This window comes from Trematomus bernacchii, unplaced genomic scaffold (assembly GCF_902827165.1).
Source record: "Trematomus bernacchii unplaced genomic scaffold, fTreBer1.1, whole genome shotgun sequence".
Classification (NCBI taxonomy): Eukaryota; Metazoa; Chordata; class Actinopteri; order Perciformes; family Nototheniidae; genus Trematomus; species Trematomus bernacchii.
In genome coordinates, this window is record NW_022987720.1 from 1405029 (window position 1) to 1423399 (window position 18371).

Here is an 18371-nt window from a genome sequence, read left to right on the forward strand (position 1 = left end):
TTATTGGGAGGCATTAAATCACAGCTAATAGAGAACATTGTTCTCACACTTAATACCTCTGTAGACACTTTAGTTGGTGTATTTGGGAACCTATTTGTGTATATATTTGACACTTTATACAGTGTATCCTTGTGGAAAAATGTATGTAACAATTCTTATGCAACTTTGGTGTACATATAAACTGAACAGAAACAGCAAAGATTGAGAAACGTGAAAAATACAATAATTTATTTAACCAGATATGAAACAGACAGAAACTGAGACATGCTGGAAGAGAAAACCTCCAAAGCCTGATGCCAAACTGCTTCCATGTTAGTGTCTGAGGGCAGAATATGAGCTACTGTTTGTAGGTAATGATTGTATTGCCATATACTTTAGTAAACATCAAGTCCTGTCTGGATTAACAGGTGTGGCAGGAAAATATGGGTGGTGCAGAACACAGGAAGTCATCTTGAGGTTCAGACAGACATGTAGCACATCCAGGATCCACAGATTTACAAAGAGAAGACCAGTGATTATGTAGGACAGCCCACACCTTGAAAATAGAGAAGAATCAAATGATTAAACATTGTTAACAATGGAAATGATGACATGTATTGAGAGATTAGCAGTGGGGAAGGAATACTCAGATCTTTACTTAAGTACAAGTAGCATTACTACATTTTAAAGTCACCATTACAAGTAAAAGTCCTGCAAGTATTAGTATCAACATATACTCAATATATACATTATTTCTTAATGGTAAAGAGTAATTGTTACCATTGATGCATTTAAGTGCAACACAGCTGGAAAAGGTGAAGCTCATTTGAATGTCTTTCTATACTGCTGAATGATATTTTAACCTATCATTATATTTCAATATGATTATCAGTTGATTTATATTGTTATTATGCCATAATCTCAATATGTAAAGAAGGCTAGCTAGGAACTTAAGTGTAGTAGAAGTATAAAGAAGCATACAATGAAAATACTCATGCAAGATACCCTTGAAATTGTTATAAAATACATTACTTGAGTAATTATACTGTACATTTCCTCAGTGCAGATTAGAGTCGGCTTTCGTGTGCGAGTGACGTTTATAAGAACAATATGTATTTGCCTGTCAATTAAAAGAAGACTAATAAAGCTGCTAGTCAAAGGCCTTCGTTTGACTCCATAACTTTTGCCCAATGTAGCATTACATATTTACCATTCAAGCCAAATCCAGCTTCTTCTGAGTTTCTGACAGTTTGTCTTGGAGCCGCTTCTTCTTCCAGTCCAGGAACTTCCTCCTCATCCTGTTGGCCTGCCAGCCCGCCACGAAGCCGGCCGCGAAGGAGACCACGACGGCGACCTGAAGAGTCCTCTCCGAGACCTCAGCCATGTTCACCTCTGACAGCCGCTCACATTCGAGAGCCGCATGAAAATCAGCAGTTCACTGGTACAGGAAGTGAATCGCTCCAACTCACGCGATACTACAGTGGACGGCGGTAATCTCGCGCGCTTCAAAATAAAGGTCCGGAAGCCCTCTCGAGCTCATAAGAACATCATGTATTTTGTATACAAAAAAGTTGACATAAGGGGTAGAATTATAAAGTAATAAAAAAAGAATGCATAAAATAATTCAGTTTCATATTTGCCTTTTTATTCATAATGTTTTTAAAGGTGCTGCTATAATAAAATGATCAAAATTTGGTTTGGAGTCAGCCCTTTTCCAAAAAAGCCCCCCCAAAAAAACACATCTGCATCCATACTATCACCTTTGAAGTATGTAAACATGTCTTTACCCTCTTGGGTTCATGGTTCTTACCCTTTATACAGTATAGTATATTTACCCAGTGTTAAAATAAACATAATAAATTGATTTACATATTGAAACATTAGTCAAGTAAATAAAGTATATTAAGTCAATACAATTTTGAATACTGCTAATAACAATATAAAGTGCAACAAACTTGATTGAACAAGGAGTTTTATTTTCTTTGGAAAAAGTATTCAATAAAAAAACATTAAAAAGAAAAGGAAGGTCATTAGGGAGTCAAAAAGTCATTTACATTGGTCAAGGATGTGGTGTAATAAATATTTGTTGTACATTTCAAATGGTTTATGTGGGTAAATAAGCCTGAGACAACCAAATTGGCTTGTTTCCTTGGATCCAATTGCATTAAGTTTTCAGATTTTAAAAGGTGAAAGTTAAATGCATCACCTAGCTCCCTCAGTCTTTACAATACATAACTCATACATAGACATACTAAATGTGGCTGTAACATTAGTTTGTTAGGTTGTTTAAAGAATACACATAAAACACCATAGATTGCAAATATTAACAAGTACTGTACAGTTAGAAAAAAAACATTGTGTTTAAACCTCAAGAGTTGTACAAGTGTGTCATGAACTGCATGTGTGAATACAGGTTGATGTCTATACAATGTATTACGGCAAAGCTGTATTGGGGCTGCAAAAATGTAAATAATAATGCTCAAGATAGTTAATTTAACAGTTTGTAATTTTTGAATACTGATTGAATACTCTGTTTTGTTTTTAAAGAACCAAACAAAAAAAAAGGACTGAGGTTGTGTTTTTCATTATCTGATGAGAGTAATGTTATTGTTAAGTGATGTGGTTATTGTAGTGGCAGCAAAGATCTCGGGAAGCACGAAGTTGCACTCTGAGTTTTTTGCAACAAGTAGATTTTTGTCACACTAACATGATGTACAATTGATGAGAACAACGTGAATAACGTGTCTGCTTTCCTTCCTCTCACTATGAACGCTGCACCTTTTTGACGTTGTCGCTTCACAGTTACGCTGTGGTGTGTGGTAAACTTTTCCACGTTACCCTTTGTTTCACTTCTCACTTCTTTAGTATTTATAAAAAGTTCAAAAGATGTTAATGCTTGCTGAAGAGTTTGAGAAATTACAGTTTGTGTCGTTCATCAATATTTACATCAGTTTAGAACAAAACTACCACAATTATTAAAAAAATGCAGCAGCATTGTGCCTTAACCCAAAGACTTCTTCAAGTTCAAAACGATATGGAGGTAAAGCACCAAACAGGATGTACAGCTGCCTGTCTCAGAAGGTTTTCAGAGGTGTTCATGCTGTTGACGGTCAGATGTGGAAGAGTTTTTATATACAGTAGCTTCCAATCTTCGTAGAGCCAAAATATTTACAATCCGTTTAGAAACCTGATCAACAATGGTGGATATTAAATCATTTTTTCAAATAGTCCTTAAATGTACAGTCAACATGTCAAATGTTTCAACAGAAAACCAGGATCCAAAAGGCGTCCATGATGTATTGCTGAAGGTAGAGAACGTTTATGAGAATCGTCAGATACAGTTCAGAGTGATGTGACCAGGGGTTTGGCTCCTCAGCAGCAAATCACAACCGATTCTGTTTCAGCCTGTCTATGTGGTAACAGAGTTTGAGCGCAGGTCCCAGCTTCAGTCCTAGATACTTCATCATCATCTCACTTTTCAGCAAGAGCAGAGCGTCTCCGTCTATCTCCTGAAACACATCACAGAACAGTGTCAGAGCCTTGTAGCTTTGATAAGAGAAGGCTCTTGGTCATTTAGCGCAGACTCACATGCTTCCTGAAGGCTTCAGCGTGGGGGCCCAGGGCCTGGGGGTCAGCATCTTTGATGAACCAGACGACTTCCTCCACCCCCCACCTGGAGGGGTCTTTACCCGCAGGACGCTTGGACTCTGCGGAGTCTGGAGTGTAAGCTGGGGAAAGGTGGAGGAATGACTCTTAATTTATCAACAACATTGGGATCCAATAAACAAAACAAACTAATAAACAGTCTTATATGATAACCAACAAGATATTAGCTTAGTGTGTACCTAATGAAACTGTTTTATTTTAGAACAGGAGCTAGAGGAGAATGTTAAAAATATATGTATGTGAATGTAGTTAAGGTACTCTTATCAATCAAAACATATGTTATACTAAAGTATACCAAAATAAATCCTAGGAGAGTATGTCGTAAAAATATAGTCACACATGTAAAAAAAAAACATATCGTATGTCGAAAGATATCAGAACAATTACATGGTATGTTGAAAAAAGTCAAAGTATAGTATGTCTAAACATTTCAGAAAAACAACATAGTATGCAGGAAAATAAAATAGTATGTGGAAAATATATGAAATAAAAAAGTATAGTATGTCTAAATATATGAGAAAAAGTCATAAAAACTAATAGTATAGTATGTTGGAAAAAAACTAATAGTATAGTATGTTGAAAAAAAACTAATAGTATAGTACAGGGCTTCTCAAACTTCGGCCCAAGGTCCGGATCCGGAACTGCAATGTATTGCACTGCAATGTGTATACAAAATAAAAAATAAAAACTTTCTGATTCTGATGTAAATTAATGTGTATTTTCTTGTGTCTGACGCGTTGTGAGAATGAACGTGCATATATATTTACTTGTGTGCGCGAGCGTGACACGCATTGCAGACTGCAAGTTAACCGCAAGTTTACCTTGACTTTCGAATTCTTCTAATGCCTTTTTTTGCCTTGAACAGGCATACAGACTACAGACAAACAGTGCCATTTCTCCCACTAGTTCAAGCCACCATACTGTATGTATGTATTGAATGTGTGTGTGTATACAGGGGCGCCGTTTGCCGACAGGCAAGGCAGGCAAGGCAGGCAAGTGCTTGGACCAGAAGGGGGCCCCCAAAGAAGGTAGATTAAGAAGGTCCACAGCAACGACAACATGAAACACCCTTTAATTTACTGCAACGACATGTCGGGAAACCCCCTCAAGGGAGCCCCATGCATAGCGTGCCGTAAGAAACTGCGTTGCTCCGCTCCGCTCCGGGGGACTTTACTGGCATTTATCCGGACCAGTGACCTTGTATAAAATTCACAAGTGGACCTTTAATAAAAAAGAGTACCCCTGGTATAGTATGTCAAAATCAGGAAACCAACACATGTCGAAAAAAAGTCATACAATAATATGTAAAAAAAGAAAAGAAAAGTTACATTGAATAATTATTATGTCAATAAAAAGTATTAGACTGGTATGTCAAAACATATCAGAAAAAAAAAGTCATAGTATAGTGTGACAAAAATGCACACACTCTAATATGGTCTATTTAGTGCACACACCTGTGCAGGGGGACCATGGCTGTACAGGAGCTTTACAAGCTTTGGTACAAAGCACTTTTATCTGTATCAAAGATCTAATCAGGAAAAATGTACTTGCAATGCAAAGTACAAAACGCAGCCTCACCATTCCTGTTGACTTCCTGGAAGCTTCCTGGGCTTGATGCTTGTCTGCACAGGCCCATTGGGGTAGAGCAACTGCTGCCACGGTAACTATAGGACCGCTTTGGTGGGTACTGGGATGTCATGACATTGAAGGCAGAGTCGCTGGGATCAACAGCATAACGCTTGGAGTCCATTGGCGGGTCGCATAGGAAGTCATCAGGCATGGACGTTTCCGCTGGAAGAGGAACGACAGGAAGTAGTATCAATAAAGACACATGTTGGAAATGTATGGTGTGTCCCAATCATATACTTCTAATGAATACAATTCATCGTGGAAAAAAACGACATATATGCTGTGTTAAAGCCCCTTCCAGCTGTAACTATACGTCTGTGAAACGGTTTAAAGGTTGTAAGTAATTCTTCTGAACGTGCTCCCCTTTGAGCCAAGCATTTTGCAGATTGTCAATAATGCCTGCTGGTTACGCCGGGGCTGGGCAGTTATGGATTATCTCTCTCTGACAGATTTATAAAACAGAAATACTCTATTGAGATGATTTGAATTGCCCGTTGTTTGTGCTCAAGCTAAGGTCAAATGTATTTATTTGTATTCCGAAAAATCTATTATGTGATTAGATCTGAGGATGGGGAGTAATACATTCATTCTCACACACACACACACACACACACACACACACACACACACACACACACACACACACACACACACACACACACACACACACACACACACAGTACAATCTTAATATTTTTCGCACTTTAGATACAGATATATTTTATTGTCTCCATTCTTATGCATCAGTTTTCTTATATTTTATAATAAATGTTTACTGAATATTATAAATAGATAACCACATTTGTTTATGTTATAGAGGGTGATTATTTGAAAGGGATGTACACTGCTTGGAAAGTATCCAAAAAAATATCATAAAAATACTGGGACTATTTCGGAATTGCTTCTCCATTTCACCAGAGAAATAATTTACATATCTGTTTGTGAGGTCCACAGGGAGTGAATGGTTTGTAGTGTGTGTGTGTGTGTGTGTTCTTCTCTTCTGTATGTCTACAGTCTGACATCAAACACTTTTCATGATTTGTAAGAACAAAGAGCAAAGCGCTGGTCCTTGACACATGAGATTCCCATTCCCACCTCAAATACTCTAAAGGCGGTCTTTAAATATTTGCTTATTCAGAGCAGGATAGACCAAGAGGGAGAAAAGCAGAGAGAAAAAATGAAAGCGAGAGAGAAAGGATGGCTGGATGAATGAATGTGTCTTTTCTCTTGTGGAAGAATTAAAAACATGTCTTATTCTCTCTAGAGCCTAAGCAGGAAAGGAAAGCTCAGAGAACATTCAAAGGGAATAACAAAAAAAGGTGTGTATTTCACATAAAAAAAGAATGAAACATACATAATAAACCCAGAGACAGTTGTTTTGTTTTTGATTTAACATGCAGACATGCACAGGAGTGAAAAACAAGTCATCTGATTGTTTTATAGCACAAAGAAGAAAGATAAGCCTGTGTTTTAGCACCAAATGAAGCACACAGCTGATTCAACATAAAAGAGAGGAAGCGAGGGGGCATTTGTACCATAAAGTCACACCAAGTGTAAACAGCGTTATGAGCCCCTTTCTCATAGTGAAAGGCTCCAGGTCTGAGGGCTTAATAAAATTCACTTTATCGCTTCTCTTATTTTTTAGACCTATAATTCCTGATTAGGATTGTTACTTGGTACAGACCCATTCATGTTCGGGGATAGAAAAGCTGATGAAGGGGGAGATGTGTGATACCTGTGAGGGCTTGTGAGGTGGCAGAGTGGGGGACGATGGCAGCGTCCTGGGGGAGGGAGCCCATCTCAGGCTCTGGGGTGCTGCCGGGGGGGGAGTTAGCGAGCGGGGACATCACCATCCTGGGCTTCAGCTACACACAGGAACACACACATACACACAGATCAAGGATTCTGTTTTTATTTCATTACACAACAGTATACATTATTGGATTCCTTCCTTCAAAAATCTTCCTCATACAACAGTGCCCTTTGGTATGAGGATTTGGTCATTAGACTAAGAAATATTCATCGACTTGTAGTATTCAGCTCCCTTCACAGCTAACAGGAATCATTTGCACATACCACCCGCATTTTAACAGACAAAGACGGTTGGAAATCGTCAAAGTATCCTCTAAGTCAGGGCTTCTCAAACTCCGGACCAAGGTCCGGATCCGGACCGAACTGCAAATCAATCCGGACCGAACCCTGTGTCCCATTATAAAAAAAAAAAAATTATAAAAAAAAAAAAAAGATTCTGATTCTGATAAATTAATGTACATCATCATGTACGCGCTTCTTGTGTCTGACGCGTTGTGAGAATGAACGTGCATATATATTTACTTGTGTGCGCGAGCGTGACACGCATAGCAGACCGCAAGTTAACCGCAAGTTTACCTTGACATACTGTATGTATGTATTGAATGTGTGTGTGTATACAGGGGCGCCGTATACCGACAGGCAAGGCAGGCAAGGCAGGCAAGGCAGGCAAGGCAGGCAAGGCAGGCAAGTGCTTGGACCAGAAGGGGGCCCCCAAAGAAGGTAGATTAAGAAGGTCCACAGCAACGACAACATGAAACACCCTTTAATTTACTGCAACGACATGTCGGGAAACTCCATGCATAGAGCGCCAGAAACTGCTTCTTAATTTCAGTTTCGTTTCTCTGCTCGGGGGGGGGGGACGACGACGACTTTACTGGCATTGATCCGGACCAGTGACCTTGTATAAAGTTCACAACTGGACCTTTAATAAAAAAGTTTGAGTACCCCTGCTCTAAGTGTTAGAAATGTTTTGACCCATGCATTGAACTAGATAAAAAGGCAGGGCACTGAGAACAGGCAACAATAAAAACCTATGTTTACCAACAGCACCACCACTAAACAAATCTCAACAATAATAGCAACTCTGTACTATATCATGATATCATTTTTCTACTACCAATTCCAACATCAATATTTTTTGTACACGTTCAATGGCCTATTAGTTAACAGTGAACCAATATCACAATGCCCCTGGTTCAATTCTGGCTTAGCATCAGTTCTGCATGTCATACCCTCTAGCTCTCTATATTTCCTGTCTTTATGAACCCAGGAGGATGTTCAATAAAGACTAAATGCAAAAAAGGAAGGCAAAATAATATCAATGACAGTACCATTACTAAAAGACAAAAGCAATACCAATACTGCATCGATAGAGGTTGCAGTGTCCGTGCCTGTGTAAAAGCATTCATTAATGGTACATAGTTGAGTTTTTGACCACTGGTGGCATTATGGAGTGGGTCAATCATTTCTTCAGATCTACTACTGTATACCAACGGTTTTATTACATTATTCTGCACATAGAAAGTTGGCGTTAGTTATGTGCTAATGAACACAAAGCACCAGCTAAAGGCATGGGAGAAGACTAGCTGTGTAAATGTGGATGTAAATAATGCAAAGGATTTGTTATATTTACAGTTGCAAACCAGGAAATGATCTTAACACATTCAGGAAATGAGACAAATCTGAATGTGAACCTACAGTTTGTGTGTGAATCAAACGACGACCTACTGACCTTGAAGCCAGGTTTCCTGCCTCTCTTCTTCGGGACTTTGAGAGGCGACATATCTTCAACGTAGTGACTCTGGAACTCCAGTTTGCGGATCGGAGGCCGTCCTCTCTTCCTGCCAGGTACCTTACCCTGGGGCCCCGCTGAGAACTGGGGGCCGAGCGAAGGGGTCTGCATTTCTGAGCCGGCAGACAACGTACTCATCAGACCTGAGAGACAGACAGAGAGATTGTTAAATGCAATTCCGAGGCAACAGGAAGTGGCAGCTTTTAACTGTACGCACCACTGCTTCAGCTTCAAACCGGAAACTTTGATGTACCTGTGAGACAACCCCCTCTGCACGCTTACACACACACACACACACACACAGAGAGACACACACACACACGCAGAGAAACTAAAAGAAATAGTAGAAACAAAGACACAAAAAGCTTTGTACTCCATCACACCCCTCCCCCGCTCTAACTGAAGATTGCAATAAATATCATTACTGCACAGAGAGACAAAGCCACACACACACACACACACACACACACACACACAGGGAGAGGAAGTGAAAGCAAAGCACATACCCACAACACCCACCCGATCAAACAATCAATCAACTGCACATTCACACACACACACACACACACACACACACACACAAACACACACACACACACACACACACACACTTTCAAGTGTTTTGTCCTTTACCATTCATTCACATGGCCCTGACTTTCACAATGCTTCCCTCTCTCCATCATTTCATTCATGCAACACAATGGCTTACCTGAAATGTCCCTTGAATGAAGCTAAGTCACTCTGTGCAGATTGCGCTTTTCAGAGCGCCTGGTTTTTCTTCTAAATACCGGTCTTACTTCTGATATATATATATAATACAGATATGGACTGATTTTAGTGCAGATTCAGGCAACTGATAGAGAATAAATACATCTTGTTGCGCTGTCTGAAGTATTTGGCAATGCATAGAAAAGGACAAACTGAGACAGATAGAGCACTTGAATATGCATGATGCCTTTCAGTCCAAATCACACAGAAAGAGGCTTCAGATTTAGCATAAAATGATGATTGTGAGCGTTGCCTACCATGCACACAGCCTTCTGGTGGTCTCCGTCTGTGTGATGCTCCGCTCCAGCAGCAGGTTTCTGAATAATCCCCCCCCGACAGCCTGCCTCTACTGTTCTCTGCTGCTCCACACTGTCAAGACGCCGGCAACTCTCTCTCTCTCTCTCTCTCTTTCTTCCTCAATCACCTTCCTACGAAACAACCCCCTCCTCCTCTTTCCCTTCTACCCCCTAACCCCCTTTATTCTGTGTCCCCCTTCAGTCGTCATAGCAACACGCCTCTAACATCCCGCGGCAGTCGCAGACGTGCTGAGCTCAAACAGTATATATATATATGTGTGTGTGTGTGTGTGTGTGTGTGTGTGTGTGTGTGTGTGTGTGTGTGTGTGTGTGTGTGTGTGTGTGTGTGTGTGTGTGTGTGTGTGTGTGTGTGTGTGTGTGTGTGTGTGTGTGTGTGTGTGTGTGTGTGTGTGTGTGTAATGTAATTACAGTTGCTGCAGCTCTGGGGTTTTTTTCTCTGTCTGTCTTCAAAAAAAGCTCAGAGCGGGTGACAAGGGATTCACGCTGCGCAGTGTTTTGTGCTACAAGCGTTCGGGGTTACAAACTGTAATCTGTCCTCAAATTGTTTCTGAGGACATTTCTGCACAGGAAGCATGCCCACAAATTAAACCCAATGTGTTGAAATGTTTGAATCAAACTGAATGCTTGAACTTTTCATACAGTCTGGCTTCCAGGTGAAGGGATCAATTTCTCTGTAAACATCAAAAGCATCAAGCAGAAGCCCTTCAGGATTACTCTGCTGCTTTTGTTTGGGGTAAAAAAAATTATATTGCTGTCAAAGCTCACAGCCTTCCTTTTATTTATAGACTTCCTGTATACTGCTTTTGCCTTATCTATACTAAAAAATGTACACATGGAAAGAAAAAAGACCAGCCAAAGGCAAGGTTGAATGTTTTTTGCTCGCCGTGTTGTAGTATTTGAAAGAAGAAGCCGGCTCCAGAGGACTTATTTGCTCCACGTGTAGAGTACAAGTCAGGCTTTTCCCTCCCTCACCACCACATATCGATTAGTTACGCTCAAGTTGCTATGCCGATTCCTGTTCGCTGTCAAAGGAGCCACACTGCTGGGTTTTAACGCTCAATCAAAATCAGGTTAACCTTACACAGGGAGGATCAAACCCCGGCGTGCCCTCCATCGCACGCAGAGCCGCTGTGTAAAGAGATTTGTCAGGAGTCGACTCACAAGTTGTTTTAATGTGACAGGCCAGACAAATTACAGCATTTCATTACTTGTAGTCCACACATAATAAAAAAAAAAGGGGGGAAATAAACTGCAAGGTGAGAACAATAAGAGCTGGGACACACTGACCATGTGTGTGTGTGAGGGAAGGGACCCATAAATCATAAAAGTAATTACCCAGTGAGATTAATCCTGATGTCCCTCCTCAATCAGTCCTGTCCCATTAGGACGCATCACATTACAGACAGAGACAGAGAACAGATAATCATCTTTTACTTAAAAAGAATTACATATGAAGGAAAGGGCGGGGGGGGGGGGAGCCCATTAACACTGGCTGAAAATATGAGGCAGCAACATTTTTTTTCAGCAGGCGAGGAGGGAAAAGATTTGCACCACTGAGCCTTTACACAATACATTTGGGACCGCTGCCTCATTTGTCTACGGCTAATTAAGCAATTAAGAGATGTGTGAAACCCTGCACCCAACGTGATGCTCTAAATAAGGGATGTGTCTATCTTTTGGAAGCTGAATGAGCCACAGTAATGGCCGCAACAATGATCAGCAATGATTAGCATAGCTTAATCACTAGCTTTAGGGGATGGAGATTTGTATGTGTTTTCAATTTTGCAGAGGGAAAACTGCAATGAAGTGAATTATGCTAATGCATCACTAAACTGCACACACACACACACACACACGCACACACACATATATATATAGACAGTTTAAGGGTTACACACACACAAACACTAACATGCATGCATAAAATAATAGCATCTTAACTCGAAACTATATAGCTTCGCCTGGTTGTCGACAATGAATAGTGTGTGTGTTAGTGTGTGTGTGTTCTCTAATCAATGTAACCAACCCCCTGAATTTATTTACAGCTCAGGCAGGGCGTCGCCATGGTAACAGACGGTAAAAATCGGATCCAGTGCCAGAGTCATGTGATAAGGTGGGAATAAATAAACAACAATGTGTGTATTAAATAAGGCACTCACACACACACATAAACGGCTGCTCCTTATCTCCACTGAGCTCCATAATAACAGAGCCCACTCCAGAAAGAGAGGGAGGGCGGAGGGTATTGCTCTTTTCATCAGCTGTGGGCCGGGGGGGAGGGGGGACATTTGATAAATCATATACAGGAATATTTAAATGCCCATATCTCACACAAACATTTCTGAATATACAGCACAGTTTTAAAATGACTTCTTGAGTTGATTTATTTTCCCTAAATTATGATAAAGAGGCCCTATTATGCTAATTTCCAGGTTTCATATTTGTACTTTGTGTCTCTACTGTGACGTGTTTACATGCTTTAATGTTCAAAAAGCTCTTTATTTGTCTCATACTGCCTGTGCTGCAGCACCTCTTTTCACCCTCTGTCTGAAACCAGAGCCCAGTCTGCTCTGATTGGTTAGCTGGACGACTGATTGGCCAACAGCTTAGATGTCCCGCCCCTTAGCCTATTACGTACAATGTGTTGGAGCGCTAGCCAATAGAAGCGTGAGTATTACTGTATGAGTGATGCCACTATGTGTCACTATGTAATTACAAATATATTTAAACTTTAAAAAGTAACAAATATTTCAGTAGCCTACTTTTTTATCCACTCGATTCCTTTACAGCTGTAATTACTAATTACATTACAGATAAGTACTTTATATACAGAATGTAACAGTTATGCATTGTTTAAAATATGAGAATCCAATTTAATTCAACACATTTTAATGCATCAGTAATCAAGTAATCCAATAAGATAAAGTGTAAATGTAAATAAAATGTAAGGCAATGTCATATTATTTATAATAATATAAAAGCGACATTCAAAGAATAGGAGGTTTATTTAACTTTAATATTATTTAAAGAACTCTTAGAGACGTTTAGCTAAGATATATTTGATAAACTAGTTAAGGTAGGCCTATATTTAATTTACATATATTTACTATAGTTAGTAAAGGCAATCCTAAATACCCGTTACATTTCAGCAGATACAGGGAGACTGGCAAAATCATTCTTTCAAAAATCACTTTTTAAAAACAAACTCTTACTTTGAGCGCAGGTGTCGGGGGGGGCGGCTCCTCAGCCTCCGCCCAGCTTGCTGTGACTCCGCCTCCAAGTCCACCAGCTGCCAGCAGCCCCGCCCCCGGTTGTCGCGGTGATCCAAACGCAGACGAAGGCGTACCCCTTTGCTTAGGACGCCAGGTAACCAGGCAACGTGACGAGGAGGAGGAGGGGCTAGTTCCAGATAGGATTCTGGGCTTGAGTCCCGCCCACCTCGCAGCCTCATGCCCTCTCAGCCCAGGGGGAGGCGGGATACATCACACTGGAGGAAAAGAGAGAAAACTAAAAAACGATAATACATTTAAAATATGCATTTATTGTGTGTCCATTGGCCTGCTGTCAAATGTGAATGTATTAATAATTAAATTCTACTGATCATCTTTTGCTCATAACGAAGTGCTCGAATATTACACTTCTTAACATTAATTTTATCCTCAATCATCAACCATCCTTCAGACCTTTTAAACCACAAAAATGTAAGTGGAAACATTAAATATCAAAAAGAGAAAAGAAAATGGTCGGAGCATTGTGTAATTAAACCAGTGTGTATCCAGAGGTCAAAGAAATAAACTGGTTGCTAATGGGAGAAAATGACTTTGCTAATGATAAAAGAATTAGGGACAATGTGTCTATTTGAATGAGATTTGGCCTGCAGGGTGCTGGATTGAATGATTAATGTTAACTAACTAAGCTTTCAGTCTCTTTGGAACAAAGGCAGGTGAAGAGGGGACAAAAGGGAGCTGTGAAACTTGTTAAAGCTGATGTAAATGTTCACATTATCTATGTGAACACTATGGCATTATTCTGTAGGATATCGTATTTTCTGTCATATCTACTGTTGGAGAGAACACCTAGGGGTTTATTTACTACTATCAGGCAGCAATTATTCTGCCTGCATGGAAGTGAGATGTTGCATTGCTTCATCAGAAAAAAACATCTAAAGCACTCTTACTACACAAAAAAGTATGTATTTACTAGGGCTGCACGATATTGGAAAAAACTGACATTGCGATATTTTCTTCCCCTGCGATATATATTGCGATATGAAAAAATACAGGAATTGAAGAAAAGACAGTTTTTTTTGTCAGCAAACCATCCTTTCTTGAACTTTAATGCTATACAATTGGTATTTTTTTAACAATATTTAACCGGATGAAGGATTTTAGTTACGGACTTCTGGATCTTAAATTATCAGAGCAACAAGCTGAGCTAGCTCGGTTATCCTGCTGTGATCTGAATGGTTGTGATTGGTGGTTTGCTGTGCATGCAGAGCCTGCATGTCACTCACTCAAGTACCCCTGACATGAGAGCCGCGCGAGTTTTCCTTTTGTAGCAAGCAGCAAAATAATTGTAACATGAAGTGTTTGAGTTCATTTTCTTTCTTTTTTTAATCTAAAAGAAAATAACATTTTTTGGTTTGTTTACAAAAAGTGCCACTGAATAAAAATCAAAGGAAAATGGGACATTAAAGAGCAGATACAATATTTTTGAGAGCTGAACTATCAGCTTCAATCAACTAAGAGAGGAAAAAATCTGCCCTCAACCCCAATATAAAAAAGAAAAGTAAAACGAAAGATCAAACAGACATCCTACAAAAAAAACATGGAAGAAGATGCCACACACACACACACACACACACACACACACACACACACACACACACACACACACACACACACGCACACACACACACACACACACACACACACACACACACACACACACACACACACACACACACACACACACACACACACACACACACACACACACACACACACACACACACACACACACACACACACACACACACACACACACACACACACACACACACACACACACACACACTATGGAAAACACAAGCAGTGATGGAGAAAATGCCTGAGTGGATTGAGAGGATTTCAGTGTTATGGCTTTAAAAGAATGACCTACATAATAAAACTTACGTAAAAGAAACAAAAAAGTGTATATTTTGTGAAAAGTAGAACAAAAGCCAATGACTTTTATACCATATCTGTAAATAATAGATTTAATAAGTAGATAGGTTTTCTGCCAATGTGAATTACTCCCTCAAATAATATTTTCAGATCTATAATGTTATTTGTATTCAAGATGATACTGTATGTTTTAGCCCAAAATGGAGAATATAAATTGACAGTGAACAATCTCAAATCTAGCATCCAAATGGTACTTGCATGTGACTTTTTTTGACAAATAAGTGCCGGTGTGATCACAGAGCACTGTTATTCAATGAATAATTAAATATTAATAAGTTAAAGGGGACCTATCATGCAAAATGCACTTTTGTACGTCTTTTAGACATGAATATGTGTCCCCGGTGTTCCAGGGAACTCACCAAGTGTCAGAAAACACAACCCTCTCTATTTTCCTCCATACCCAAATCTCTAAAAAAAGGGGCTGCAACGGATCTGATAAAAACTGATCCAGATTTGAACACTGTCCTGACGTCAGGACAGTGGCGCTACGGCTATTGGGCCAACTCCACCAATCAGGAGGAGACAGCCACGGGCATTGCCGTTCGAAAGCGCTGGAGACGCTGTAGTACATATGCCAGGCCTGTAGATGGTGCTGTTCTCACAGAATCAGCCCTTGCAAAAACAGAGCTAGAAATTGTCAAATTGAGCAAAATGAGGCATGGCTAAAATGCATGATCTGTTTGGTATTTTGAAAAAAAAAAAGTATAAATATGCCTTATATAGCAGGGTTGCCAACTCTCACGCATCTGGCGTGTGACACACGCTTTCACTCTCAATCTCACGCTCTCACGCTGCCCAAACTATTCTCACGCCAAAAACAAGAATACGAAGACAAGAAACGGTTTTGAAAACTTTTGTCACGTAGTGATCGTCTTCTCAATAGAACATCTTTGATAATGTCTTCTGGCCAATCAGAATCACGATAACGGCGTGGTGTTGTTGCAGGAAGTCCCGACGGAGAATACTTTTGCGGTAGTACATCTCTATACATTGATACAACATTACGTGTTGATAGAAATCAACACGTAATGAAATAAGACCCCACGGTTTGATGATTGATAGGTGTGTGGGCTGTCTTTCATTTTGACACACAGAACAATGGGGGCTATCCACCCTTATCCACAATGTAAAGTAATTCACACAGCCTCTTCCCTCTCTCTGTGAGGAGCAGCAGGTTCAGCTTTCAGAACAAAGTAACAAAAAACTAATATGGCATTCATTTTTTTTAAATGTGTAGTAATAGATTTATTTATTTTTCTTCTCAAGAGAGTACCAGAATGTGTATTTTATGTTAGTATTTAAAAAAATCTCCTGGGGGAGAATCCCCCCAGACCCACCTGCAGGGGTTGGGTCTTCAGCATGTCAACTCTTTCACTTGTGGGGAAATTGCAGGATTGGCTCCAGGTCGCCCTTTTTATTTACTACAAGACAAATGTGCCTTTTTATTTCATACAGTTCAATTTGGATTGAGACAGGGAAATAATCTAAACCTCACGCGTGGCGTTTCACTGTCGGGGGGAGCATGTAATTACATTGCAAATACTGACTTGAGCCCCACCACTGTATGGGTTAGCCCTACCATAGATTACCCAACAAAAAATACTCTGGAGCGCATGCGCAGATCCAGTAGAAATGATAAAAAAGTAACAGTCTGCTGCTTATTGTTCTACTAGGCCAAAATAGAGTCAAAGAGTATATGAGAGTGAGAGTGTGTTAATTAATATATTTGGCAGTTTGGAGTAAGTCTGTAGATTTGTTTGTGTGTGTGTTTCATAGGCCTCTCACGATAATTAATTTTGTTGGATACATTTTCCCGGAAATGATTGCGATAAACGATAATATTCTCGGCACCGTTGTATGACCATTTTAGACCACTGACATAATGATAATATATAATAATAGTTCAAGTACATCCTTTCAAACTGCTAGTCACATCCTCATGTAAATGGCAATTTATCGAGGTCAGAAAAGTTATCGAGTTCATTTTTATTTATCGTACGATAAGTCAATTAATTGCTTATCGCGACAGGCACACAATAAAACAGTGGAAACAAACATGTTTGACTTTCATTAGTGAATGAAACTGTGTGCCTGTGTCCATTATTGTGTATTTGTATATATTGTATATATATCCTATATATATGCTAAGGTCCCGCTCCAGACACGATAGTAGTCATTTCGTGCGCATATGTGTAATTAAACCGAATTAAACCCATGATATCAAAATCTCACTCCAGCCAGGTACCCAAAGTTGGCAACCCTGATATAGGTATGGTCCTACACTATATTATTCAAATATAGCATGATAGGTCCACTTTAACTTTAGCTTTAAAGTTGAAAGGATTTAATAAACGTCACAAAACACTGAAATTCTAATTGTTCAAGCGGCTTCAGGCATTGTATTTTGTTTGAACACTACTGATGATCAAACATCGATTTACTTTTTGATCAATTCTGTTACCATGTCATATGTGGGTGATATAAAAGTAGTCAGACTTGACAAACTGTTACCAAAATGCCATCTCTTGTCTGACAGAATGTAAAAAAGCCAGGCTCCTTGATATATTTTTTGAGTGTTACAACCTGGCAAAAAATCCTCCAGCATTCTGCTTTGAGTCACACAGCTGTTTATGAGAGTTAACACTGACCTTCATGTTGAGAGAACAGTGTGAAAGCCTCTTCACTGTGAAAGGACCAATAATGTGCCACCCTGCGAATGTATTTCCCTCTGCAATTCAGTGCTGACAGACTTTTCTTTATTAAAAAGCTTTTTCAAACAGTGTCTTACAAAGGGGTAATCCTTGTCTTTTCAAAATAATTTGAAATAAGGAATTAAGTGAATGGATTCAGTCAGACCCTACAAGTGGACTTGGTTGCTTTAAGTAATGAATTACAAACTCTAGTGATGATAAATGGCACATTTTGATCTCAGACCTTGTTTTGAGCTCTGGTGCCTCCATTGTCATCCAGCATTTTTGATCCCTTGGAATAAAAAAACTAAATAAATTCCTCGCCAACAAAAAAAAAAACACTTTGCAGGAGCCCACAAGGTTGTTCATGCTGGCTGCATGGACTTTTTCTTTGTGTGCAAATGAAGTCCTTCTGCAAAGCGCACTCCTTTATCAAACTTTTTTTTCAAGATGTTGCGAGTCATAGCTGTTACACACTACTACACTATACCAC

The 18371-nt window shown here is 39.6% G+C and overlaps 1 protein-coding gene and 1 long non-coding RNA gene across 4 annotated transcripts; both read right to left on the minus strand.

Moving 5' to 3' along the window:
- Positions 1-206: 206 nt before the first annotated feature.
- On the minus strand, positions 207-1467 carry LOC117492215. Its single transcript, XR_004556837.1, has 2 exons — positions 1190-1467; positions 207-535 (listed from the first exon to the last, which is right to left on the minus strand). It is a non-coding gene; the product is annotated as an uncharacterized LOC117492215 (long non-coding RNA).
- Positions 1468-1602: 135 nt separating this feature from the next.
- scml4 (Scm polycomb group protein like 4) lies at positions 1603-13259 on the minus strand. Of its 3 annotated transcripts, none has more exons than XM_034143754.1 (6): positions 13176-13259; positions 8819-9021; positions 7010-7139; positions 5224-5436; positions 3568-3707; positions 1603-3488 (listed from the first exon to the last, which is right to left on the minus strand). In XM_034143754.1, exons 2-6 carry the CDS (start codon positions 9014-9016, stop codon positions 3363-3365), a joined length of 807 nt encoding a protein of 268 aa, XP_033999645.1. In that variant the 5' UTR covers positions 9017-9021; positions 13176-13259; the 3' UTR covers positions 1603-3362. The 3 variants fall into 3 exon arrangements, with proteins under 3 accessions (XP_033999645.1, XP_033999643.1, XP_033999642.1); XM_034143752.1 differs by lacking the exon at positions 13176-13259 and adding an exon at positions 9904-10102; XM_034143751.1 differs by lacking the exon at positions 13176-13259 and adding an exon at positions 9096-9288.
- Between the last annotated feature and the right edge of the window lie 5112 nt (positions 13260-18371).

What these genes read in the sequence shown, in the direction of transcription:
- scml4 (XM_034143754.1), bottom strand. Translation starts at nt 9,016, where the DNA reads ATGAGTACGTTGTCTGCCGGCTCAGAAATGCAGACCCCTTCGCTCGGC. An exon ending in CACCTCACAAGCCCTCACAG is followed by an intron (nt 5,437 to 7,009) that starts GTATCACACATC and finishes TTCCTCTTCCAG; the next exon opens with CGGAAACGTCCATGCCTGAT. An exon ending in CCAGGAAGTCAACAGGAATG is followed by an intron (nt 3,708 to 5,223) that starts GTGAGGCTGCGT and finishes ACCTTTCCCCAG; the next exon opens with CTTACACTCCAGACTCCGCA.